This window comes from Loxodonta africana, chromosome 3 (genome assembly GCF_030014295.1).
Source record: "Loxodonta africana isolate mLoxAfr1 chromosome 3, mLoxAfr1.hap2, whole genome shotgun sequence".
Classification (NCBI taxonomy): domain Eukaryota; kingdom Metazoa; phylum Chordata; class Mammalia; order Proboscidea; family Elephantidae; genus Loxodonta; species Loxodonta africana.
In genome coordinates, this window is record NC_087344.1 from 181,971,484 (window position 1) to 181,998,666 (window position 27,183).

At 45.6% G+C, this 27,183-nt stretch overlaps 1 protein-coding gene across 1 annotated transcript; it reads right to left on the bottom strand.

Moving 5' to 3' along the window:
• Positions 1–519: 519 nt before the first annotated feature.
• Positions 520–13,666, bottom strand: S100A10 (S100 calcium binding protein A10). Its single transcript, XM_003409451.4, has 3 exons — positions 13,543–13,666; positions 4,290–4,442; positions 520–937 (listed from the first exon to the last, which is right to left on the bottom strand). The coding sequence occupies exons 2-3, from the start codon at positions 4,419–4,421 to the stop codon at positions 776–778; spliced, it is 294 nt and encodes a 97-aa protein (XP_003409499.1). The 5' UTR covers positions 4,422–4,442; positions 13,543–13,666; the 3' UTR covers positions 520–775.
• Positions 13,667–27,183: the final 13,517 nt, after the last annotated feature.

Below are 27,183 nucleotides of genomic sequence, written 5' to 3' on the forward strand. Positions count from 1 at the left end.
GCCAAAACTTTGTCACGAAAAATAGACTCCGGCGTCACAGGCAGGTAAAGTTGAAAAGGCAGTGGTTTAACTAGGCAAGACAGTGCTCAGTAATTATGAAATTAGAATATATTCCTGAAGTGCTTTCTCTTAATCATTGAAGTTTTGGTCCTTGAAGCTCTGGGCTGCTAACCAAAAGGTTGGAGGTTCGAATCCACACAGAGGTACCTCGGAAGAAAGGCCTGGTGATCTACTTCCCATTGAAAACCCTATGGAGCACAGTTCTACTCTGATACACATGGGGTTACCATTAGCTGGAGTCAGCTTGATGGCTTTTTTTTTTTTTTTTTTTAATAGACACAGCTACAAGCTGGATCAATTAGAGAAGTTCGACTCCAAGCCTGAACAGAGTGTTTCCATCTTGCTGGTTCTGGAGAGATCCCTGCTGTGTGGTGTGCCCAAGGACAGGCTGGCTGTGTGTGAAATGAAGAAGGAACAAACATTCCTGAAGAAGGAACAAACATTCCACCTCCGCTTAAATATTTAAAAAAAAGAGTTTGTTTATTGAGGGCAAGAGGATGCAAACAATATAAAAACCAAAAGCTTATCTGGCATTTAACTGACTTTCTTTTCTCTACTGGTCGAATGGGAGCTGGATTTTATTTGTACATACTCTAAAGGGCCCCAATCTGCTCATGAAATCCTTATACGGGGGAAGCTGTGGAGCGGAATCTTTAGGCAACTCTTTGGGATAACTCTTGTCAGGGTGGGAGTGACTCCTGGGCTCCGCTGACTTCTACTTCTTTCCCTTCTGCTTCATGTGCACTACAAAGTAGTCGTTGCATGCGATGGTGAGCCCAGCAATTAGTGAAAAGAAGCTCTGGAAGCCCACTTTGCCATCTCGGCACTGGTCGAGGTCCTTCATTATTTTGTCCACGGCCAGAGGGTCTTTTTGGTTCTAGAAAAAAAAAAAAAAGGAAAAAAGGCAAGAAATATCAGTTGGTGGTTGCCATGACCAGCTCGTTTGATCTGCACAGCTGACAGCCATGTGTACAATCTCCCAATTATTTGAACATTTGTTTTAGGTCTTCTAAATTATTTTTGTGCTTTGTGGGAGCACGTCAGTAAATTCCTATTTGTCTGAAGCTAGAAAAGAGGTTCCTATGACATTCTTTCATATAACTGTGGAACCTTAGAAACTGCCAATTTCAGGACGCTAGGAGAGGAGATTCAGTGCCAGAGAACCTAGATGCAGGTCTCTGAATTTTTAATCCAGGGGTCTTGCCACTTAGAACCCAAGATGGCCTTCTGGCTGGCCAGTTCAACTCTTTCCAGTTCGACTGTTTCCACAATTTTTAAAATCACAAGTTCTGCCTAAGGACCATCCAGAATTCCCCATTTTGTAGTTTAAACTTAACATTCTCTTAGTAAACTTTTTTTCCTGATGGCATGGTCAAATCCTTGAAAAGGGAAACCCCTTTAAGAAAATATTTCATGAGATTATTTAGGGAGTAAGTTTCAGATCATTGTTCCATGGACTTTAAGGAGATGCTGAAGATGTCACGGGGTGTTCTTAGGTTTGAAGAGGATGGAGAGACAGCTCCCACTGGTCCTTGGCACAGCCAAGGCCAAGCTGGTGTGGCTATGCGACCTTGTGTATGTCATATAGGTTAGTGGGCCCCAGTGTATCAAATGTGAATCGGGGAGGTTGGACTAGGGTATCACTAAGATCCCTTCTTTATGAGTTGTTACATCTATGCCATCTTATACTCTTTCCTGCACATCGTACATTAGATGGGTTTCAAAATGAATACGTGTCATGCAGGCGTAAATTCTGAAGACTCCTGATGCCTGGCATAAGCGTGTGGGTCTGAGGTGGGCAGGCAAGATCCCCTTTGTTTTCATCGTGCTTCCGTGGTGATTGGCTTAATCTTTCCTTTTCATGGTGCTGCTGGTCAGAAGTGGAAAAGTGCTGGTTCTACTATGGGTCCGTGTTATCAACAGAAGAGGGAGATATGGCCCCCCGTAGGGGTTGTTAAATGGCTCAGATAAAGAATTAATGAACTCCAGTGACAGCGTCACCAAGTGGGGGACTGATAGTGTCTCAGCTGTGCTGGATGTTTATAAATTGCACTCAGAAATCCCTAAAGTGAAAACAGCAACATTTCCTACAGGACTCCAAACTGCTACCCTAAGCAATCAATTAAAACCTGCTCTATGCAGCTATCTCTGCTTTTGGTGGGTTTCAGTTAATTCTGGCCTCACCTTCAGCTTCCTGACTGTGGTCAGAATGAGTAAAATTTGGATGACACAAGGGGTCAATTTTAGAAACAAAACACTCCATCAATGCAGTGAGTGTGGGCGTGCCTGGAATTATGACCCCACGCCTAGAATAAACTACCTTGCTGCTTATAGTGCTTCCTGCTACATATGTCCTGATGTTTCCCATGCTACAAAGCCTTTAGGGAGCAGGGGTCTGGGTCTTACATGACATTCATCCTGGCTTCTAACTTATACAACGACGTGATTCACAAGTGTTTCCTGTACCAAGAAAGCCTTTGTTCATGTGATGGGCAGGCTTACAATGAACGCATTCTGTCCTGGCATTTTATACTTGCCTTGAAGAAACATAGAAAGTGAAAGTAATCTTGGAGATAATCATGCCCTGTCCTCTCATTTTACAGAGGAGGGAACTGAGGCCTGGAGAGCTGAAGCAACCTGCCTAGTATTAGTTAGGGCAGAGCTGGATCTTCTAATCCCTGGTCTGGGGCTACATCATAAAAAACCAGTTGCTGTCGAGTCAACTGTGACTCATGGCGACTCCATGTGCACTGGAGTAGAGCTGTGCTCCATAGGGTTTTCAATGGCTGATTTTTTGGAAGTAGATTGCCAGGCCTTTCTTCCAAGGCACCTCTGGGTGGACTTCAACTGCCAGCCTTTTGATTAGCAGCTGAGCACGTTAGCCATTTACACCACCTAGGGATTCTGGGGCTAAATCATAGGACTTTAGAAACACAGAGTAACTATAATCTAACTCATTTTGAGATAGCATTGTGGTAATTGCAGATTTGAGTTAGGCTAGTTTTATCTGCTTATTTAACTGGTATTGAAGAAATGTAAATCATAGTGCACTACAAAGCCCCACGGAGCCCTGGTGGGGCAGTGGTTAAAAGTTCGGCTGCTAACCAAAATGTCAGTAGTTCCAATCCACCAGCTGCTCCTTGGAAACCCTAGGGGGCAGTTCTACCTGTCCTATAGTGTCACTATAGTATTGCTATGAGTTGGAATCGACCGGATGGCAATGGGTTTTGTTTTTGTACAAAGCCCCATATTTACTGACATAAGACTTGTGGGCTTAACAAATGTGCTATTTACAGAGCAGGTGACAAGAGACAGGACCCAGGCTTTTACTGTCATTTCCCTTCACTCTTTAGAGGCTAATGCATTATTCAACACCAAGAAGAGTAATGATCCTTTCACACGATTACAATGGTGGCAGGAAAAGAAGTTCTTAAATTCCAATCTAAAATTTCCTCAAGCAATGTTTTACTTTCAATTAACTTCTACATCTGGAGGGGGGTCTACAGTGTAAAAGGACAACTGTGCCTTGTGGCCTAATGTCCTGAGCTATGTGTCTAAGGTGATGGCAGAGTCCTGTTCTAGTCTTAATGGATCCTCTGTCTGTTAAAGGTGAGGGGATAATTCAAATTGTCCTCCTGTGGACTCACAGTATTTTCCATGTGAAAGCAATTATTTCTGGAGTGAAGCTTGGCTCTCATTCATTGGATACTTGACACCGTTCCTTTAGAGTTAGGAAAAGGAAGAAAAAATTCTTGATCTGAAGGGATTTAAGAAGGGAGATTCATGTTGTTCAAAGTAGAATGTGACCAGGATGTGGCATATCCAACTCCAGGTTTATGGACTTCAGTGGGGCCGTTCCTGGGTTGACTACTCTCTTCAGAAAGGCCTTTTTTCCAGCAACAGTCATCTCAATGGATGCAGGCGACTCTGGATGGGGTTTCTCTAACAAATACCTCCTATTATGGTTATTTGTATGTGTCTTATTTCAACTTCAGACTGTAAGCTCCTTGAGGGCAGGGACTGTGTCTTCTCCACTTCTTTCTTTTTTCCCCTTAGAGTATACTACAAATAATAGCAGGCAATCAATTACATTTAATAAATAAATGAATGAAAATACCTTCCTAGTAGTGACCTACACAGGGAAGGGATGGAAAGAGAAAGAGAAAGGAACCAGGGCCTAAAAGCACTGATTTTTCCATCTGGGTCTCTCTGAGCCTTTCAGCACTTACTTCCAAAAATCCAGGGAACTCCTTTTCCATGAGCACTCTCAGGTCCTCCTTTGTTAAGTAGCCTTTATCCCCAGCAAATTTGTGAAACGTGAACATCATCGTTTCCATGGCATGTTCCATTTGAGATGGCATTTTGGTGACGTCTGTTGGAGCCTGTTAAAGGATGTAAAGAAACAGGGTTTACAGTAACTTTTAGGCCACATGTATTACCAGTCTTTTGATGATAACTGAAAGGGGAATGGTTAGGTGATCCATTTGGTCCTTTCTGGCTGTATATTCAATGAATCTAAGAACCAATTCACCCCATTTTTGGCATCTCTTGCTAATGAAAACAGACACCTCAGGTATTAGTGCTTTGAATGAGGGATTCACCTCACTGCCAGGCAATTTTGTATAAATCGCCTAATGAAGAATAAAAGCTGTAATCATTGGGAAAAACAAGATCTGACAAAGCACCTTCTGAAAGAACAGATATTTTGTCATTTCTCTTGGTGCTGGTAAATGGGCTCTTACCTATGGCCAAATACAACAACCCATATAGTCAAGCCAGGTTAATATGAAAACTTCACCCCTCCAAGCTTAACTTGGTAACCTGGTTAGTCTGATCCTACAGTTTAGAAATCTGGTTACAAACGAATGTGTCTGCTGTGTATGTCTTTTTTACTAAAGCTCTGAACTTGTCATTTATTGCAATAAAGACCCTTGGATCTCTGGCAGTAAAATGTATTGGTCCCTAAAGCTCTGAACTTGTCATTTATTGCAATAAAGACACTTGGATCTCTGGCAGTAAAATGTATTGGTCCCATCGCACTAAAAGTTACCCCAAGCCCATTATCTTATTCACTTGAGAAGGTACAGGTAATAGTAGTAACAGTAAGTTCTAAATCTTGTGTAGGGGCCGATATATTTTTTGCAGCCCTGGACAGAAGAGCCACTCTCACAGTCTGGGGTGAGGTGGGAGAGCAAGAGCTTTTCATCCTGACAGGTTTATAAGAAAGGAAACATGGCCGGTCATTATAGTCAGGTATAATGATCTGGTTGGAGTATGTGTTATCAACACCCAATGCCTGGTACCTAATAGGAGCTCAGGGAATGTTGGCTTAATTAGAAGGAATGCTTTGGCCAGAATAGAGAAGCTTTGGCTAACACCGCTGTTATAGATTGAATTATGTCTCCCCAAAATATGTGTTGTAAATCCTATCCTCTACGCCTGTGGTTATAATCCCATTTGGTAATGGGTTGTCTTTGTTAATGAGGCAGGATTAGCATAGGGTGTGTTTTGAGTCAGTCTCTTTTGAGATATAAAGTAGATTCAACCAGCTAGCAGAGGAGAGATGGGGGAAGTGAGATGCCAAGCCACATGAAGATCTCACAGGAGCATAAACTCAGAAGAGACAAGGACCTTCCTTCAGAGCCGACAGAGAGAGAAAGCCTTTTCCTAGAGCCGGCACCCTGAATTCAGACTTCTAGCCTCCTAAACTGTGGGAGAATAAATTCCTGTTTGTTAAAGCCACCCACTTGTGTGATTTCTGTTATAACAGCACTAGATGACTAAGACAGAATTTGATGTCAGAAGAGTGGTATCTAACAGATACCTAAAATGTGGAAGCAGTTTTGGAATTGGGTAATGGGTAGAGGCTGGAATAGTTTTAAGGTGCCTAATAGCTGTTTAATAGTAAAAGCCTCGATTGCCTGGAAGAGACTTTTGGTAGAACTATGGACATCAAAGGCAATTCTGGCGAGGGCTCAGAAGGAAGGCAGGAAGGCTATAGAGAAAGTCTCTATCTAATCTCAGAGAATACATATGGCACCAGCAACAGAATGTTGCTAGAAATGTGGACGTTAAATGTGCTCCTCGTGAGGCTTTAAAAGCAAATGATAAATGTGTGATTTGACAATGGAGGAAGGGCGATGCTTTTTATGCAGAGGCAGAGAACTTCCCTGAATTCTGTTCAAATGTTTGGTGGAAGGTACAACTTGTAAGCGATGAGCTTGGGTGAGATTTCTAAGCAAGATTTTAAAGGGGCCGTGTGGTTTCTCCTTGCTGCTTATAGTAAAATGCAAGAAGAAAGAGATGGACTTAAAAATGAACTGTGCAAAATGAAAACAGTACTTAAAAAGATTTGGAAAATTCCGTTGTACAAACTAAGGATATGTGTCCTAGAATGTTCACCAAGGACGTGGCTACACAATCTTTTGTTAAAAAGATTAAGCCTGTGACTGAGGAATCTAACCAACTACACAACAGAAAACCCATCAGCTTAGACTGAAGGGAACAGAGAAGGAACAAAAGGACCCAAACCAAAAACCAAACCCAGTGCCGTCGAGTCGATTCCGACTCATACTGACCCTATAGGACAGAGTAGAACTGCGCCATAGAGTTTCCATGGAGCGCCTAGTGGATTCGAACTGCTGGCCCTTTGGTTAGCAGCCGTAGCATTTAACCACTACACCACCAGGGTTTCCCGGAACAAAAGGAAAGAACCTAAAAATCACTACTGGATAGGGAACAGGTGAATTTAAACCAAGACTCTAATATGCCACTCACCCTTCCCCCTCCCCCACAAAAATCCCAAGAATTGACTTTAAGCACAGGCTGAAGGAGAGGCCGGCAACTTCCCTTCTCTGAAGGGTGCTAACAGGAACCTGAGGTATGCTTTCCACCTGGGTCCCGCTGCCCACAGATGCATGTTCAACCCAGAAAAACCAAAACCAAACCCAGTGCCGTCAAGTCGATTCAGACTCATAGTGACCCTATAGGACAGAGCAGAACTGCCCCATAGAGTTTCCAAAGAGCGCCTAGCGGATTCGAACTGCCGACCCTTTGGTCAGCAGCTGTAACACTTAACCGCTACGCCACCAGGATTTCCAAAAACCAGGCCCGTTCCCATCGAGTCCATTCTGACTCATAGCAACTCTAGAGGACAGAGTAGAACTCCCCCATTAAGTTTCTAAGGAGCAGCTGGTGCATTTGAACTGCCGACCTTTTGGTTAGCAGCCAAGCTCTTAACCCGTGGGCCACCCAGGGCTCCACTACATGTTCAACAGAGATCCCTAAATGCTGTCCTTTATAGAGGAGAAGGTGGAGCTGGTAAACACTAGGACTGAGGAATTACACTTAGGAATTGTATACGCTATCCCTTAATCCCCAGAAAAGAACGGGAAACAGCGTGCCAAAGAATGTGCTACTCTAGAGAATGCTATAAGCCAGAATCTGGCATAATTCATCTGGAGGGCAATGCCCTTGGAAAGGGCTGCGAAGTCCACTGGGAGATGAATACCAGCGGAAACCACACCCTTTCCCCTGTCTTCCTACACCCAGATCTGGCTTATCCACCATCCCCCATCTGGGTTTCAGATGGCAGTGGACTCAGAGGGAGTCTGCCTTGCCTGGATTGGTTCTGCAAGTCCAGCCACGTGTGTGCTTTAAGAGAAATGAACTGAGTGAATCACCCAGGGGAGATGAGCGTGGAATCCTACCTCACTTGTTAAATACACAGGGAAGGAGTTAGGTGCCACAGAGGTTTAAAAATACCTGTGCCTAAGCTCAGAGCAGCAGAGCACTTCATTTCCAATTCCTACAGATCCTAGAAGTTGAAACGTGCTGTGGGACATCACCTTCTTCACAGGGCAGAGCAGAAGGAAACCCAGAGTGCACTACCACAGAAGTAAGAAAGGGAATGCTGGAGGGTAAACCTGTGGCAGATTCTGATTCATGGTGTCCCTATGCGTTGCAGAGTAGAACTGTGCTCCATAGGGTTTTCAATGGCTCAAGAATAGTTTGTGAGCTGTGATCTTTCAGAAGTAGACCACCAGGCTTTTCTTTTGAGGTGCCTCTGAGTGGATTCGAATCTTTCAGTTAGTAGCCAAGTGCTGAACTATTTGTGCCACCCAGGGACTCTGCAGTAGGGCAAAACAAACCAAACCCACTGCAGTGGAGTCCACTGCAGCTCACAGCCACCCTAGAAGCAGTAGAACTGCCCCATAGGGTTTACAAGGCTGTAATCTTTACGGCTATGAGTTGGTAATCGACTCAACAGCAGTGGGTTTGTTTTTTTTTAATCTTTACGGAAGCAGGCTGCTACATCTTTCTCCCCAGTGGCTGGTGGATTCCAACCACCGACCTTTTGCTTTAACCACTGCACCACCAGGGCTCCTTGCAGTAGGGCAAAAACAAACGAAAAAAACCAAACCGGTTGCCATGGTGTCGATTCCAACTCATAGTGACCCTATAGGACAGAGAGCTGCCCCATAGGGTTTCCAAGGAGCAGCTGGTGGATTCAAACTGTCGACCTTTTGGTTAGCATCCAAACGCTTAACCACTGCGCCACCCGGGTCAAGACCCCTTAATACAGGAAGATAGGCTAATCCAAGAACTTCTAAGAAATACAAGTTGAAAGGTGAGGATATCCTAGCCATCTTGAATCTCTTCCTCCCAACCAGTCTTACGCGCCCTGCGAGAGCGCTCGGGTCTCAGGTCACTTTACCAAGTGATGGAGCTTTTGTCTCAGAAGCCACACAGCTGCCCCACTGGGTTCCCCCTCCCCCTCCCGGCAGCTTTATTCAGCAAATGGGTTGTGAATACAACAGCCAGCTGACGTCCTATTTGTCCAGTAGACCTTTAGCAATCAGAATGCAGAGCCGGGGCTGGCCGGGAGATGTAAGGTTGTGAAAGTGAAATTAAGTGTTTAAAGTCAGAGGAGATGCCCTGGTCTCAGTTCATAGTATTGATCAGGGTTTATCAACAAGGCTGGAAACCCTGATGGCACAGTAGTTAAGAGTTATGGCTGCTAACCAAAAGGTGGGTAGTTCGAATCCACCAGGCTCTCCTTGTAAACCCTATGGGGCAGCTCTACTCTGTGCTATAGTGTTGCTATAAGCTGGAATCGGCTCTACCGCAACGGGTTTGGTTTATTTTTGTTTATCAACAAGAAACTCTGCTTTGAAGAAGGAGCCAGCACACTAGTTAAAGACTAAGAAACAAGGGGGGAAACACTGTGACTACGACTCTGTTCTCTAGTAGCTGAATCACCTCCACCGACACGGAGCCCTTCTCGGTTGGCCTTTTTCTGGAGCGCAGCACCTGCGCCACTGAGTGAGCGCGGCAAGGCCCTCCCTTCATGGGCGGGGCGGGGCGCGGCTGGGCGGGGCGGGGCTGCCGCACTGACCTTTGATTGCTAAAGCAGTTCTGGGACTTGACTGGAGTTTCCATCCCCCCAGCCACCCGACACGCTCCACTCCTGGGCAACGGTGGGCCTCCTGCTTCCTGGATGGGTACCCTGATGGGAGGGCCTCCGGGCTGAGAGGCAGCAGCGTCCTCCACGGCCACCACCTCCTCCAGCACCTGAACCACTTGATCACATTTCATAGTCTGTCTGTCTGCCTCTCCGTCTTAGACTTAAATTCCTTATGGTCAAGAATTGTGAATTATTCTGCTTTTATCCGTTAACCACTAAAGACCTGTTTGCTAAACGAGCGGATAAATGAATCAAATGACCCCTTGGCAGGAGCTAAGTCCAGGTTTGATCACCCAGGACTGGGCTGAAAACCTTGGAGCTCAGAGCTCAGCGAGAACACGTGGGAGCTGGGAAGGGCCAGGAAGGAACCGCAAAAGGGCTCACTTCTGAATGGAACAGTAGAGCACAGAGAAAAACACATTCCACAGGCAAAGGAAAAAATGTGTCCTGCTAAACAGGTCTGGTCAGACCCTGCCATGACTCCTCTCCTCTCTCACTCTCGGTGTTTTCTCATGTTTCATTCATCCCACCTTCTACTTCATGCCTATCTCACCGGTGATCTCCATGGGATATTAACCATCTCACTGTTCATGCGCCTTTTATTAAATCATTTCGTTCTGATGCTTGGATATGGCCTGTATATGTTTGTGTGGGCAACGCGACTTAAGAGTGGAGGCCTGGAAGCTGCAGTCCTTCTCGAGGTAATTTTCTCTATGGAAGAGAATTCTAGACTCCATAAATTTAGTCCCTGTAATGGGAATTCAGTTTCCCTTTTTGGCTCTCCCACACAGAGCACCTACTTTGCCTGTCTTGGCATGGTGTCAGGCACTAAGGGACAGACAGACAGATAGACACACGCATGGTTCTTGCCTCTGAGAAGTTCACTAGCTAATGGCATACTACTTAAAAGTCTGTCCTGAATTCCAGTTATTTGCATTTGTTTCCTCATTAGTCTGTGCGCTACCTGAGCAGGACCCCAGTAGCTACTGTCCTGCCCTCACAGTGCCTCCTCAGTAAGTGGGTAAGCATGAGATTGACAATGTAAGATCTGACCAACCTGGAAGTAGCAGGGGAACAACAGGCCTCCTTACAAAATTGTCTGCTCCTGAGCAATCCGGAATGTTTGCTCTGGACCTATGCCCGGATCCAGTCATAATTTCAAAGAGGACACTTGTAAAGAGCAAAAGGCCTGATTTACTTTGCTCTTCAGTGTCTCATCCAGACCCTAGTTTTCTTACAGACCACCCAGAAAATAATTGGCAGTGATAACAAAGATCTATTATTTCAAATATATTTGAGATTTCCTTCCTTTTGCTTTGGGAATTTTGAAAACAATTTTTTTTTCTTTCTTTTTTGAAAACTGAATTTGATCCCTTAAAGGGAATTCAGAAAAATAATGAGCTGAGGCAATGGGTGTGGATCTAGGCTGTCTCCCTCACCTCTTACCAAATAAAACTTTCCCACCAAAGAAGTGGGCAGCAAAGGATAAATTCCAGATGTGACCCAACAGGAATAAAGAACTCAGAAGCCTCCTTGTCCCCAGCAGAGTACATCCATTTTTCCTTGAAGAGTTATCCAGCATCCACCTGAATCAGCCAACAATAGCCATTGTGACAAACTCTATTACATCCTTTGGTGGGGGTAGGTGACAGCTATTTAGTGAAGGGACAGGAAGCCTGAAAATTGCTAAAAAAATAAGTAAATTCATTGTTTTGGATTTTGATGGGCAATTCCGAAATTATGTTCTGGGGAAAAAGAGAAGCTTAAAGATCCTAAAATTTTAATCAAATGTTCCCAGCACTCTGAATGCTAATTTAGACATTATAACACTGAAAGGGTTCCATTGTTTCCCTCATCATTACATTTTAAAAGACTGGGCTGGGTCCAAGGGGCATACCAAGTGGGTAGTGCTCTAAAAAAGCCACATTTTTGGATATGTCAGTGCAAAGCAGAAAGGCACCCCATCTCAGCTCCACCCAGCCTAAAGGCCTGACCTCACTGTGGTGGCAGCCTGAGAGGCTGGCCACAGGCCAGACATGGGAGGAAAAGGACTTATCCCATGTTGTATCCAGGAAAAAGCCAGGGGTAAGCATGACCTAGACATCAGGGTGAGACCAAACAATTGCTTTATACCCAGTTGACCCTCAAAAAAAATGCGAAACACTGAAATAAGATGCTTCGAATGGTGGATCAAGGACCCTAACGAAGAAACTAGCCTCTAGCTCTCAAGGAGAAGGGAATGATTAAATAGGAGCCAGACAGGAATCTGTGGGGGCAGCGCTGATGAAGAAATTTCTAATGAGTTATAAAAAAAAAAGTTATATGAACTCATTATTTCTGCCTCAACCGCTGGCATTATTTATTTATTTATTTTGGCATTATCTTTTGCAATTTGCTGAAACACTTTGGAGGCAAAGATCACTGACAGGGTGCTTCCATGAGTCGCCTCACCTCTAAGCACAGGATACAGAAATCCAGTCTTAGAGATTTAAGCTCAAGCTGCAGGGCGAAAAAAAATCGGTAGCCACTGCAAACCTCTTAAGGAAAAGCCACCTCCCAAGTAAAGCTGAGGGAGGCTGCCAGGCAGCATACAGGCCCATCACCTAGCCAGCAGTCTCCCCTTGCCCCAACCCCCCAACCCAGTGCCATGGTCTAATTACTGCCCTCAAATACAGCTCAGTCAAGGCACTCTCCTTCAGCTTGCCCGTCAGTGCTGGTGTGACTCACTTCCTCCTGGAAGAGTCCTCTAAGATGGCACAGTTCCTTTTTCCTTCAGGCAGTGTTCTGTCCAAACCATCTGCAGTCTCTGGAACCAGCAGGGCCACACCCACATGGTCTCACAGCTGAGTCATAGACCCCTCACCACTAGGAGAATCCTGGAGTCCCCAGTGGTAACCCCGCCCTGCAGAATGCTTCCAGCTCCCCGTGGGAGGGAAGAGAGGTCCGGTGAGGGAAGGGTGGGGGGTTTAACGTATTCCAGCTTTGGCTAGGGCTCCGCTTTCCTCATCACCCCCACCCGACATGGCAGTAAGCCCCGGTTTTCAGTTAGGCGGATCAAGATCGATGCTGGGAAATGCAGCATCCAGGGCTGGAAAGAAGCTCCATTCCTTTGGCCAAGTTCAAGTTGTGAAGGAGGTACAAATGGCCTGCGGCCTCTATCTCTGTCTCACTGCGCTGGGGTTGGGAGACCTTTCATGAAAACTACTCTTCCCCCATCTCTTTCCAGGGCCACTTATTTAATGAAGATGACAAGAAGAGAAAACTTAATTCAGTCGAGATTCGCTTCACAGTCTCCCCCCAACAACAACAAAAAACACCAGCAACAGAAAACCCGCTTTATAGAGAAAACCAATAGTCCTCCCTCTTGCAGCAGTGAGAATCTCCCCGTCTGGTAGACAAACAACAGGAAGCCCGACCTGAAGCTTCTGTTTGGGTGAGGGGCTGGTGTCTCCTTTAGGAAGGGAATCCGCCAGCTGCCAACCCGCCCCAGCCCTCCCCAAGCCTGCTCGGGTCGTCTAGCCGGAGGGGGCTACGAACACTTGGACAGAGGTCAGCCTGCGGCCGGAGCCCACAACGAAACCACACACGCCGGCCGGGAAAGGGGGCCAGAAGCCGGGGTTCGAGTAACTCGGGAGACTAGACGAAATGCAGGAAAGGTGGGCGTAAACGAAGACAAATTAAAAAGAATGAGCGAGCAAAAGCCCAGGGGCACCAACATCCATGTCCCGTAGTAAAATACAGCGCACGCCCCACACCCGCCCGCGAGGGTCTGGGGACGGCCGCGCGGGGACCGGGGAGGGGCGCTCTCGCCTGGCCTGGGTGTGGCCCGGCGCGTGGAGCAGCGGATTCTCCAGCAGCGGCTCCCCGCCGAGGCGCGTGGTGCCCGGGGCTCCGCAAAGCCAGGTCCGGCAGGCAGAGCAGCAGGCTCGGGGGCTTTCCCTAGGCGCCAGGGCTGGGACAGCAGGAGGGACAGCCCGCCTGGCCGACGGGCAGTGCCCGGGTCCGGCGGCACTCACCTTGGCCGGGAGGCGTGGCACGGACGCTCAGCGAGCTGGGACGCAGGGCCAGTGAGGGCAGCGCTGCAGGCACTGCGCCTTAGTACGTGGGGGCGGGTGGGGAGAGGGCGGAGGCGCGAGTCCCGCGCGGGGAGCGGGAGGAGCCTTGGCCTGGTGCTCCAGCCGCCGCTCACCCCACCCCTTGTCTCCTCCCTCCTCTTCCTGCACACCCCCCCTCACACCACCCCCTCCCCCCACGGGCGCCTCCCAGACACCCTGCTCTCGTTTTGCAGAAGAGCTTCACTATTGCCATTCTCTCGTCCCAAGTGAGCATGTATTATTGAAAGTCCTCTTCAAGTAGGAATGTTCAGACTCTTGAATATTTCAGGCCATCCCCACCCTCGGCCGTGCCCTTCCTGTCGGGTTTGGTTTTAGAAAGTGGGTGAGTGTGAAAATCAAAAAGCCTAGTCGTTCTGCGGGTGGGGCGCGCTGGCCCAGACCCAGCTCAGCTGTAAGCAAGCGGCTCTTCTCCGGTAACCTACAGGTCTCCCCGCAAAAAGGTCTAGGGATTACTTTTTCTAGACGACATTGCAGGGAGGGGCACGTGAAATCTTAACCACCGCGAAGGCGTTCGCTGCAGACTTAGTTGTTCTAGAATTAGGTTCTGGGATATCAGCCCTGGCTTTCCGCGGCCTGTGGTCCGGATCCGCGTGCATTTACAGAAGAAGCCGCCCTCCCCGACCGCCTGACTCGCTGTGGTGCTGGAGGGAGGGGAGTGTTTGGCTTGTCAGCTCTAGAGGTTTTTCAGACCCGTTGTTGAACAAGGGATTTACCCTTCACGGCTTATGTGGCTTCACTTGGTCAATAGCTCAGCTTCAGTTGGGCTGGTAACTGTTAAAACCGAAGGTTCAAAACCTTCTTTTTGTTCTGTAATTGGCCTGCCTGCTGGGCCCTCAAAATCTTTAGAAATTTCTTGAAGAAATTTAAAGAAAACCTAGGTCTTTGTTACCGGATTCTACCTGCCACCCTCCGTGACACCTTAGACATTAATAATTTTAGTTGTGGTTTAGGCTTTAATGCAAACTGCTAGCAACAATTGGCAGAAAAGGAATGAGTCCCAAACCCTGGGATTTTCCTTCACACTTCTTTCCCAGGGGAGATCCTGAAGGAGTGAGTGATCCCAAAGGAATGAGCAGACTCAGGGAATCCTCCAAGTGCTACCACGTGGCTAAGCTTGACTGTTGCCAGGAAAATCCAACTTGGAATTCAGCTCTTGCCTGCACTGGTGCTGACTTTTCAGGGGCAGCTCTTCAGAATCTTCCCATGTACTTCCCAAATTCATATCAGGCCTCAGTTTACAGTCACCAGTGGAGACGATCCTGGGTCCCTTTTGTCCCTGGAAAGATGCAACTGGATTTACTCATTTAGGAGCCCTGGTAGTGCAGTAGTTAAGCTCTCTGATGCTAAGGAAAGGTTGGCATTTTGAACCCACCAGCAGCTCCGAGGAGGAGAAGAGACCTGGCCATCTGCTCCTGTAAAGATTACAGCCTAGGAAACCCCATGGGGCAGTCCTGTTCTGCTCTGTCACATTGATGACTGCGAGTTGTAATCTACTGAATGGCACACAACCACAATTCACTTATTTAATTTCTTCATTTGGTCAGTAAACCTTAAGGAATGCTTACTGCATGTACTAGGCTCTGGGGATTCAGAGATTAAAGAATCAGTTCCTTTCCTCAAGTGCTCCAAGTCTTACTGGGAGATAGATAAGCAAACAATTAAAATCTAGTGTGATTAGTGAATGGCAGAGGCATGTGTTCTGGACGCCATGGGAACATTAAGGAAGGGCTTCCAAATCACCTTGGAGTAGTCACAGGATGATTTTTTGGGGAAGCAACATTTGACAGATGTTTAAAAAATCACAATAATGCAGGAGTCCCTAGGTGGTACAGATGGTTAAGTGCTTGGCTACTAGCTGAAAGGTTGGCAGTTCAAACCCACCCAAAGGGGCCTTGGAAGAAAGGCCTGGTGATCTGCTCCTGAACAATCACAGCCTTGAAAACCCCCTGGAACACAGTTCTACTGTGCACACACGGGGTCACCATGAGTCACAATTTACGTGACGGCGACTACCAACAACAACGTTTGAGCCACCTGGAAGCAACGACACTGTGATTTTTAAATCTGATTGTAAAAAGATTACTTTTTTATTATAGAAGATTTGGAAAATATAGCAATATATAAAAAATAAAATAATTTGTAAACCCATGAACCAAAGATAAATATCTTTATGTATCGCCTTCCAGTCTTATGCATATATACATATATTTACAATTTGTGATTACACTGATTATCAAATTATTTTACTTTTATCATGTGATACTTTATCTTTACTATTTTTTATGTCATTAAATATCTATCAGGAATGTGAGTGTACATTTGCTCATTCCTTTATGTTTTTTCATTCAACAAGTAACTTTTCACCTACAATGTGGCTTCTCTCGTCTCTCTTTCCTGCCTGCCAGCTGAAATCTGAGGACTCTGAGGCCCTAGTGGATCCAGCTTCACAAAAGGGAAGGAACTTGGGTTTCTGAAACGCTATGTTAAATGCTGAAGATACAGTGGGGAAAAGGGTCAGCATGCTGGACACTATCCCTGCTCTCATGTAGCTTGTTAATGATTTATGGATCAGTTGCTCCATAAAGCTCTAAGCCTACCATGCCTATAATCCTTTTCTAGGAGAAGTGGTCCCAGGCAGGTCTTTCTCAGAAAGTAGTTGTGCCTTGTAAACCACATGCATGCAATGAAGTCAGGGACCAGAGCCTGAACCCAAGCTGCCAGGAAGGCTGGTGCTGTAGCAGGGGGTGAAGGGATGAGGTGAGGAGAGGAGCAGAATGAATGGCCATCAGAGGAAATGAAACAGAGGCTCAAGCCGGTGTGTCTCTGGAATGAAGAGGAGGCGACGTTCAAGTTCTCCACCAGACTTCTGGCAGGTTCCAGTGCACTAAACGCCGGGAGCAGGAGGGATTGTTTTCCTGGGTACTTTCCCACTTCTTCATGTCACATAATAACAAAACCCCATTACCCAGTGGTTTCCAGTTTTTTGGGGGGTTGGTGGCTGTGGCAGAGAGGGCGGGCTGTCTAACAGAAATGTGTGTTCCTCCTTCTATAGTGTGGAGTTGTCTCTGAGAAGTGGCTGCTCAGCCAAGGATTACGTTCCCAGCACCTCTTGCACCTAGGTGGGATCCTGTGACCAGAATGGGACAGTGTGGTGTGTCACTTGGTGGCCAAATGCAGAATAGGAAGTGATGTGTGTCGCTTGCCAACTAAAGCAACAGCGGTGACTTTTCTGCACTCTCTCTCCAATTGCCAGGTGCCTCGAGGGGTGGAAGAGCCACAGTTGGAAGGAGCCTGGGTCCCTGAATCACAGTGTGGAGGAAAACCACCTGCTGATCAGGAAGACCAACCAGCTTTGGAATAGTTATATGGGTAAAAAAGAAAACTGAAATTTGGAAGTTTGTTTCAACATAGCCCTATCAAACAGTGGGCTTCTTTTGAGTGCCAGCATTTTTGGCAGCACATTTGAAAGGATTAAGTTGCGTGTATATTAACTATACTATAGTACTGATGGAAACCCTGGTGGCGTACTGGTTAAGTGCTATGGCTGCTAACCAAAGTGTCGGCAGTTCAAATCTGCCAGGTGCTCCTTGAAAACTCTATGGGGGCAGTTCTACTCTGTCCTATAGGGTCGCTATGAGTCAGAATCGACTCCCCGGCACTGGGTTTGTTTTTTTGGTTTATATAGCACTGATCACTGAGTAGAACAGTTGTTGCTGTGATCGCTCAGTCTTTGATACTCATGAGACAAAGTTCTTGCAGGTCTTAGGGAATGCATATAGTTTCTTTGTTTCCTTATGTGTATCAAGTTGTACCGTGCAGCACACAGAAACCATGTGCAGCCTAGCTTAACATTCTGCCTGCCCAGACACTAGGTTAACAGTGTGAATCATAGTTGTAGCAAAAGTAAACTTTATCCATCAATTAAAATGCCTTATTAAGGTTTCGGAAACCCTGGTGGCCTAGTGGTTTTTTTGGTTTTTTATTAAGGTTTCAGGTCTCTAAATGGTTCAAATGGTTTACACTTGACTGCCAGCCTAGAGTTTGGTGGTTTGAACCCACCCAGTGGTACTGTGGAAGAAAGGCCTAGTGATTTGTTTCTGTGAAGTTACAGGAAAGAAAATCCTGTGGAGCAGTTCTACTCTGTAGTGAGGTTGCCATGAGTCAGAATCTACTCGATGGCAAATGGTTTGGTTTTTGGTTTGGGTTAAGGAATCACAGTAGTCATCCATGGTATGTCAGTTTACAACCACTGATTTACAAGTATTTGGTCAAGACTTTCTGCTGGAAATCCAAACAAACAAACAAAACCCCAAAGGTGTCTGTACTGGTATACATAAATAGGGAGATATTATAATTGTTAAATGTGTTCCATATTTTTGAATGTTTAGGTTGTTTCTAATTTTCGCTTTCAGAATAATTGTATATAAAGTAACTGTTTTTGAGCAGATATATTTTCTCAAATGCTTATTTTCTTAGGATAGATTTTTGTTAGGGGTTGTCAACTTTTTTGTTTTATGTGGATCTTAGAGGACAAGGAGGATTTTTGTGGAGGCCGAGAGGAAAAAGCATTGCCATGGAATTGTGGGGAAGCATGTCTATTTCAGGACTTGCCTTCAGTTCTGCACGGGGACAGTGTAGAGCCCCTAGGGCCTTAGATGGAAATGAGTCCTGAGGGGGTACCTGTCCTGGGGCACCTTAGATACTCTGCTGAGTCTTGGAGCTTTTTTCTGAAGGTAAGAAGGAGCCACTGGGAATGTTAAGCAGTGAGTGAATGACTCTCCTACTTACCAGGTACATGACTCTGGGCCAGTCATTTCATCACTGTGAACCCAAGTCTCCTTATTGGTAGAATGGGGATTGACAGCTATCTCTTGGGGCAACAGAAAAGACTGGACAAGCCAATGATCATGAAGGCATTTAGCGAGCCCCAGCAGGGAGTTTGCTAAGAATAAGTAGACCCTCACCTTCTCTGTGCTTCCTTCACTCAGCTTAATTCCTTAGGGAGTTTAAGGCAGGCTGTTCAGTGGTCCAAGTCCCTGGTGTGTGATTTATGGGTGAACATTTTGGAGCAGAGTCCTCTCTAGGGGACAGGGAGAAAGAGGGAGGAAGACTGAACTGAGGTTCCTTTTGTGCTAACGTAGCTCTTGGAGCAATAGAAGCTGAAGGACTGTAGCCTTTTTTTTTTTTTTAAAGCACGGGAGAGCTCTTAGCTTGGGGTTGGAAACCATCTGCTTTATTCTATAGGTGAGCTTCAAATTCTGATAATAATTTATCAAATATTTACTGAGCACTTACTAATTCCTGCACTTTCTGGGAACAAAGCATAGAGCAATGACCAAAACAATCAAATTTCTGCCTTCATGGGCCTCACATTCTCACAGAAAAGACAAAGTACAAAGAAGGGGGATAATAAAGCAAACAAACAAAAAATTGGTAATTTGAAATGAGTGGTATGACTGATAGAGGAATCAAAGGGGACAGGTTCTAGGTAGAAAGTCAGGGAAGGCTGTACCAAGGTGGGGGCGTTTAAGACTTGGAGGAAGAAGAGGAACTAGGGTTTGCAAATAAAGAAGAGGCAGGAGGAAGCTTTCCAGGCAGAAAGGAGAGCATTTGGAAAGGGTTGGAGGTGGGAGGGAGCTTGGTCTGATAAGGGAATTAAAAACAATCAGTGTGTCCGAGGAAACCCTAGAGGTTAAGAGCTGCAGCTGCTAACTAAAAGGTCAGCAGTTCGGATCCACAGACACTCCTTGGAAAATGGGGCAGTTCTACTCTCTCCTACAGGGTCCCTATAGGGTCACTATGAGTTCAATCAACTCAATGGCAATGGGTTTGGCTTTCTTTCTTTTTTTTTTTTTCAGTGTGTCTGAAGCAGGGCGAGCAAGGGGAGGGTGACACAGATGAGGTTGGAGAGATAGAAGGCTACAGAACACAGTGGGTAAGAGCACAGGCTGTGCAGTTTCAGGCAGACTTGGAAGTGAATTTTATTATCTCTGCCACAATTAGCTATGGGATTTTGGACAAGCCACCTAACCTCTCCAAACCTCAGTTTTTTCATCTGTAAACTGGATCTGATAGTAATACCTACCTCACAGGGATGTGGCAGTGCTATGACCGCTTTTCTGTGGCCTTTCTCACCATGGCCTTGTAACTGCCACCTATGCACTCTTTATTTCCTCAGCCATAAAATGGGTTTCAGATCCCTATCCTGGGAGGTGGGTTACTGTGGGGATTATACTGTATTTATGTGCAGTCATCTCGAAGGTAGGAACCAGTCCCTTGAAGTCCTTTAGTAATTTTTAAATATTTTGCTGACTATGTCCAGCCTCTTAAAAAACACCCAGAAAAGAGATAAACGAAACCAGGATGAAAACCAGTTACAAATTTGTGGGTTTGCTTATGTAATGGGTTGGGGTGGGTGACAGGAAAATCTGGAAATTCTAGGTATCGAAGTTACCTAGGGCTTCTGTGATACAAATACTACAAGTGGGTAGCTTTAAGGAACAGAAACTTATTTTTTCACAGTTCTGGACGCTGAAAGTCCAAATCAGGGTCTTAGTCATGTTTTGGTTTCCTCCTTGCTAGTAACTTATTGCCATTGAGTCGATTTCGACTCATAGCGACCCTATAGGACAGAATAGAACTGCCCCTGGACATTTCTTGGTTCCTCGGTGTTCTTGGCCTGTAGCTGATCCTCACATATTGTCTGCTTTCCCCCTTGTGTGTCTCTGTGTCTATTCTGATCTTTTTATCACTCAGAAGTAATGAGCTTTAGGACTCAGCTTACACTGGTAGGAAACCCTGGTGGTGTAGTGGTTAAGAGCTATTTATGGCTGCTAACCACAAGGTCAGCAGTTCGAATCCACCAGGCGCTCCTTGGAAGCTCTATGGGGCAGTTCTATTCTGTACTATAGGGTTGCTATGAGTTGGACTTGACTTGATGGTGATGGGTTATACTGATATGACCTTATTAACATAACGAAGGAGAAACCACTATTTTTTTAGGAGGGGGGGAGGCACAATTCAATCTGTAACACTAGGCCTTCACTACTAATTTTTAACCATGACACTAGAAAACTTGATTTCTCAGTTCCTGCTGTGGATCTCTTCCAAAGAGGAGAAAAAAACAAAAACACCCTGTACCTTGAGTTAAGTAATTAGTCTGGAATAGAACTCCAGCTTGTCTGAGTCCTAAGAACCTTGGCAGTGGGGGAGAACTCTGCAAGACATGACCTGCCCATTGTGAGCTGTTGTCTGCTAGTCTGATAACATGTTTTTCTTTGCTTCATTAGAACTTGAGAACAAGTGGTGTTTCAGGCAGAAGCTCTGGGGCCTCTATCAAAGGGTAAACAGTTACTTCAGCCACAGATCCTCTGCCTTCATTGGTGGTGCTGGAATGTGGCTGGGGAGGGCTCAGAGCAACAGAAATGTGCTTCCATGGTGCCCTGGTGACTCAAACCTCTTGTGAAATGCTGACTGCTTGGTGTGAGCTGATGCCTCAGCAATGCTAGCCAGCAGCTAGCTCTGGGGTTTCCAGGCAGCCCTGTTGGCTGGAAGCTAGGGGAGGCCGCTGTGGGGTGCTTTGGGCAGTATTTACAATTTAGACTGGGAGAGGGTGTGTCGTTGCTTTCTAACTAATGCTGTGGGACCCTCTGCTGGCCACAGAGTGAGTAGCTGTGCATGAGATTTGTTGTCTCCTGAGTGGCAGAATAAGGAGTAGGAAGCCTTGTCTGGAAAGCAGAGGACTGACAACTAAAAAAACTAGGCTGGGAAAATTACCCAGCTGGCTTGAGATGAGTCGGGATCGTCTTGACGGTACTGGGTTTGGTTTTTCTGTTTGGCTCGAGATGAAGGCTGTGATTTAGGCTGGCATCCTGCCCCATTCGCTCATGCCCTTGATAGCATTTTCTAGGGCTTGGGCAGTGGGAAAATGATATTCTGTGATCAAGATACAAGAAAGAAACTAGAGCTGTTAGGTTGGACTAATGACTAGAGGTTGGTGCTGAAAGGACCAAAACCTTAATTAGAGCAAAGAATTCAACCAGCTTTACCACTTGGCTTTAAACTGAATTCATCTAATAGTCTTGAGCACAGAGAGTCCAAAAGCCAAAATGCCTGGCTGTGGGAGGATATACTTGTTGGCAATCATTGGGGGCATCTTTGAGGTCTGTATTGGTCAGATCATACAAGAATAAAAAATGTACTTCAAATCTTGCTTATTAAAAATTACCATGCTAATTTTATCATCTACAAAGTACTATTTCAGAAATTATTTTATTTGTTTCCTAAAATCATTTCATGGAGTATTTTACATGTGTTAGGGTTATAATAATTTATTGTGTTTTACAAATATTATCTCTAAGCCTCTGCAAAGCCCTGTGGGATAGATACTAAGTCTGTTTTCAGAGGAGGAAAGGAAGCTCAGAGAGGTTAAGTAACTTCCCTAAGGGCACACAGTCCTATTAGAAGGCAGGTAAGTCTAGTCTCAAAGCCTCCCTTCTTGCCACAACCCCACCTTGCCTTTTTTTGGATAGTGCAATATCTGCTTAGGAACATAATCATAATGTAGGCAGGAACATGAAGAATGTACATTCACGAACAGCTCTGATACGAGGTAGTGTGTGACCAGTGTTGTACAGGGGTAACTGGTAAGACCAGTAAGAGTTTAGAACAGGCAGGCTGTCTTCTGAGGCATTGGTGGTTCAGTGGTAGAATTCTTGCTTTCCATGTGGGAGACCTAGGTTCGATTCCTGGCCAACACATCTCCTGTGCAGCCACCATCTGTCTGTCAGTGGAGGCTTGCGGTGCTAGGATGCTGAGCAGGTTTCAGCACAGCTTCTAGGCTACGATAGACTAGGAAGAAAGGCCTGGAGATCTACTTTTGAAAATTAGCCAGTGAAAACCCTATCAATCACAACAGCCTGATCTGCATCTGATCCTGGAATGGCGTAAGATGAGGCAGCATTTTGTTTTGCATGGGGTTGCTGTGAGTTGGGGGATGACCTGATGGCAGCTAACAACAGGCTCCTTTCTGGCTAGGATCACTAAGAATAACTTCATGTAGGATGAAGGACTGGAAGTGAGCTTTGAAGGTTGGGTCAGATTTGACAAGCATGGATGGGGCATGAAGAACAGGTGCCGAGAAGTGGGCATTCCAGGGGGAGGGAGTAACATGAATAAAGGTGCAGGGGTGGGGTGTGCAGGGTGCATTTGGAGGAACAAGGAGAAAAAAAAGATTTGGGTGAGAGGTAAAGGCTAGATTACTGCTGGCTTTGCATTCCAGGATAAAGATTTTAATTGCAGACACTGGGTCTCATGGATTGAATTATGTCCCCCCAAAAATGTATGTATCAATTTGGCTGGGCCATGATTCCCAGTATTGTGTGGTTGTCCTCCATCTTGTGATTGTAATGTTATGTTAAAGAGGGTTAGGGTGAGATTGTAACACCCTTACTAAGGTCGCATCCCTGATCCAATGTAAAGGGAGTTCCCCCGGGGTGTGGCCTGCACCACATCTTACCTTACAAGAGCTAAAAGGAAAGGGAAGCAAGCAGAGAGTTGGGGACCTCATACCACAAAGAAAGCAGTGTCCTTTGGACCTGAGGTCCCTACGTGGTGAAGCTCCTAGTCCAGGGGAAGACTGATGAGAAGGCCGACAGAGAAAGCCTTTCCCTGGAGCTGACACCCTGAATTTGGACTTTTAGCCTACTTTACTGTGAAGAAATAAGTTTCTCTTTGTTAAAGCTATCCACTTGTGGTATTTCTGTTACAGCAGCACTAGGTGACTAAGACACTGGGAAACCATGGAGACTGTGGAGCAGAGTAGCAGCATAGTGATGGTCGTTATGGTGTGAAGATGGGGTGGAGGCGGGAAAGGAGGTAGACATGCGGGCTGTGGGCCGGTTATAGAATCAGCCAGCCCAAAGCTCTGGTCAAGTATCACATCCACCATGAAGCCTCCCTGGCCTCCCCTAGACTGGGGTTGGATGCTGCTCCATGGGGGCTCCCGTAGCACCTCGTGGCCCTTATCACAGTGTACAGAAAATTGCCTGTACACTCGTGTGTCTCCCTCAATGTTCTTAAGGACAAAGACTTGTCTTGGTGTGTTGTATATTCTGAGCAGAGTAGGGTCTCGGTGGATGTTGGCAGAAAGCCTAAATTAGGAGATAAACATAGATTTCTGGAAAGAATGGTCCTGGCTCATAATGGCATGCCCTAAGCTTTCGAATCCTACTGTGGCCTCTGAGCTGGGGTGAGGTGCGGGAGTGGACTGATGGAAGGAAGCTCCCCATCTGAACCTCTGTGTGCTCAGTTTCTCTTGTTGGAAAATGTGGCTTAAAGTCTATCACCTATTCCAGCCATAAAATGAGTTAAAGCACCTCCCTGCCTCAATGATTTAAAACACATTCAAACTTCTCAGCTTAATGTGGTCTTAAAAGCTTAGGTATATTAGCCTTGTGTGTTATAAAGGTTCAATGGCAGAAAAGCTTCCTGTTGTGAGATAGATGTCCATCAACTTGACCCAACACACGATGATAGTTTTCTAATCATGGCAACTGTTGAGAAGTAGAGAGAGGACTAGGAAATTGGGGTTTGAGTCCAGGCTCTCCCATTCATTAGCTTTGTGACCCAGGGCAAGTCATCTAACCCTCTCTGAACCTGTTTCTTTATCTGCAAAGTGAGGATAATACTAATCAGTATTTGGGCTGTATTATCCATTACATTTTTGGAAACCCTGGTGGCATAGTGGTTGAGGGCTATGGCTGCTAACCAAAAGGTCGGCAGTTGAAATCCACCCGGTGCTCCTTGGAAACCCTATGGGGCAGTTCTACTCTGTCCTACAGGATCACTATGAGTCGGAATTGACTCGACAGCAATGGGTATTACATTTTACAAGTAATTTTTGTATATACAGTCAGAATATGTACTATAGAGTGCCAACTATATGCCTGATGCTATTTAGGCACTGTGGATGCAGAGAAAGAAGCATAAGCCTACCTTTGGGGAACCCCAGTCTAGTAGGCAGGCCAACAAGCAACATTTGCATTTATAAGGTAGAAGTATGAAGGCTGAGGTGACGCTGGTCATCCCTGGAGTCAGAGCAGAGATGCCTAAACCAAATGGGGAGTTAGGGGAGGCTTCTTGGAGGAAAAGCCATCTGAAGATAATCTTGAAAAGGGAGTAAGAGTTAGCCAGGTGAGGAAGGCTGGGGAATAAGGGAGGAAGGAAGAGGCCCCTGGGGAACTGCAGGTGACCTGGAAGTTTTAGTGGGTATGTGGCCTGTGTGTCTGGAGATTGCAGATCAGGCCGTAGAAGCCACAAAGGACTGGATCACAAAGAGCCTCCAGTGCCGATGAAGAAAATTGAACTTTATTTTGAAGACTGTAAGGAGATGTTGAAAGTTTAACACTTATGCATCTTTTTCTGATTATAAAGGTAATTCATATCGATTGAGAGAAAATTGGAAAATACAGAAACATATGAAAAAAAAAAAAAAAAGGGAACATCCAGAGATAATCATTGTTAATGTTTTGGTAAATATCCTGGTGTAGGTATATGTCTGTATCTACTAGATCACGGCTACTCAAAGTGTGGTCCACAGGCCAGCAACACTGACATCATCTGGAAACTTGTTAGAACTTTAGAATCTCAAGCTCCACCTGGATCCACTGAATCAGAATCTTCATTTTTTTAAACAAAAGCCCTAGGTGATTCATATGCACATCAAAGTTTGAGAAGCACAGGGTTAGCTGTCTGCTGGGATTGCCCAGGCCTTCGAGACTCAAATCGAATTGGCTCAAACTCTCACCACACATGTCATCAGAAACCTGTACCTTTCCTTTTCTCCCTGAGGACCCTTAGATGCTTATGAGTCTCCTGAAGTACCACTTCCTGTGTTGATGACAGCTTGATAGTCCTCTTGTGTTCAATCAATTTTTTTACACTTTTTTTTTATTGTGGTGAAAATATATACAGCAAAAATACTCGCCAGCACAACGTCCACATTTACAATTCAGACATTGATTACAGTTTTTGTGTTATGCCACCATTATCACTATCTTTTTCCAAAATATTCAATTTTTTTTTTTTTTCAAAAACTTATGTTCTTAATACTGTGGTAGGTCCTCAAAGATTCAGCAACACAAACCCCATCTCCTGGTTTAAGATAGTGAATTGAGCTCACGCTGAAGCCTGCTCTTGCTTTTAGAACACATAGAAGTGATAGAAAAAAACAGAATGCTAAAAAACAAGAAAGGAAAATTTCTATAGATCAGAAATGGAGAAGTCCCTCTAAAGGAAAGAAGCAGATGAGACCCATAGTGGTAAGCAGGACTCAAAGCTGTGTCTTCCACGAGGGGCTGGGACTGGATCCAGGCTGAACAGGTGGGGCTATGGGCCAAGGTCTTGAGCCCTCCCAGGCCAGGGGCCAAAGCTTCAAAGCCTTTGCATGGCCCAATCCATGATGCCTGCCTGTATGAGGTCAAGGCCAGAATGTAGCTGCCTGACCATGGCTGGGAGCAGAGCAGCAACAACTGCATGGACAGGGGCTCAGAGCAGTGGCCCATGATGGCCACAGCCTGGGCTGAGATGTAGCTGCAAGGCCTGATCTGGAACTACACTCAATGCAAGACTAGCACTGAGGCCACTGGGAGGCACTTCATCGAGAGGCCATTACATCCCAGGATAAGTGTGGGAGAAATCACAGTTGAGACCAGCAGCTAAAAGGCAGGCTCTGCAAGTAAAGAACTCTCATTTGAGAAAAATACAGATGTAAGAGAGTGTATTAGTTTTCTAGGGCTACTGTAACAAAGTACCACAAACTGGGTGGCTTTTCAGAACAGAAATTTATTGTCTCACAGCTCTGGAAGCTAGTAGTCTGAAATCAGGACGTCGGCCATGTTGATTTTGAGGGAGAATCCGTTCCATGCTTGTCTCTGATGATCCTTGGCTTACCAATGCATCACTCCAGATCTCTGCCTCCGCCTTCACGCGGCAGTCTTCCCTCTGAGTATCTGTTTCTTCTCTTCTTTTATAAAGACACCACTCAGATTGGATTAGGACCCACCCTGCTCCAGTATGACTTTATGTTAGCTTAACTGGTAACATCTTCAAAGATTGGATTTCCAAACAAGGTCATGCTCAGAGGTACTGGGGGTTAGGACTTCAATATATCGTTTTGGAAAGAGACACAATTCAATCCATAACCGAGAGCAAGCTCAGAAGGTTTCTAAAATAATTGTTTAATATTCTCAAAGAGAAAAAGGGGGATATACAAACCATGATACAATAATGGAAGATTATGAATAAGAGATGACAATTAAAAATGAATCAGAAATCTTGGCGTTGAAAAATGTAAAAACCAAAAAACCAGACTCATTGCCATTGAGTCGATTCCAGCTCATAGCAACCTTAGAGACTCACTGAAATTAAAAAAAGAAATAGACTAATAGACCAGATATAGCTGAAGTGGAACAAAAGATACTTGGCTGTGTGTTCTGAAGTGCTTCATTGATAGAGAAGGAATTCAGAGAGGAGGGAGAGCCA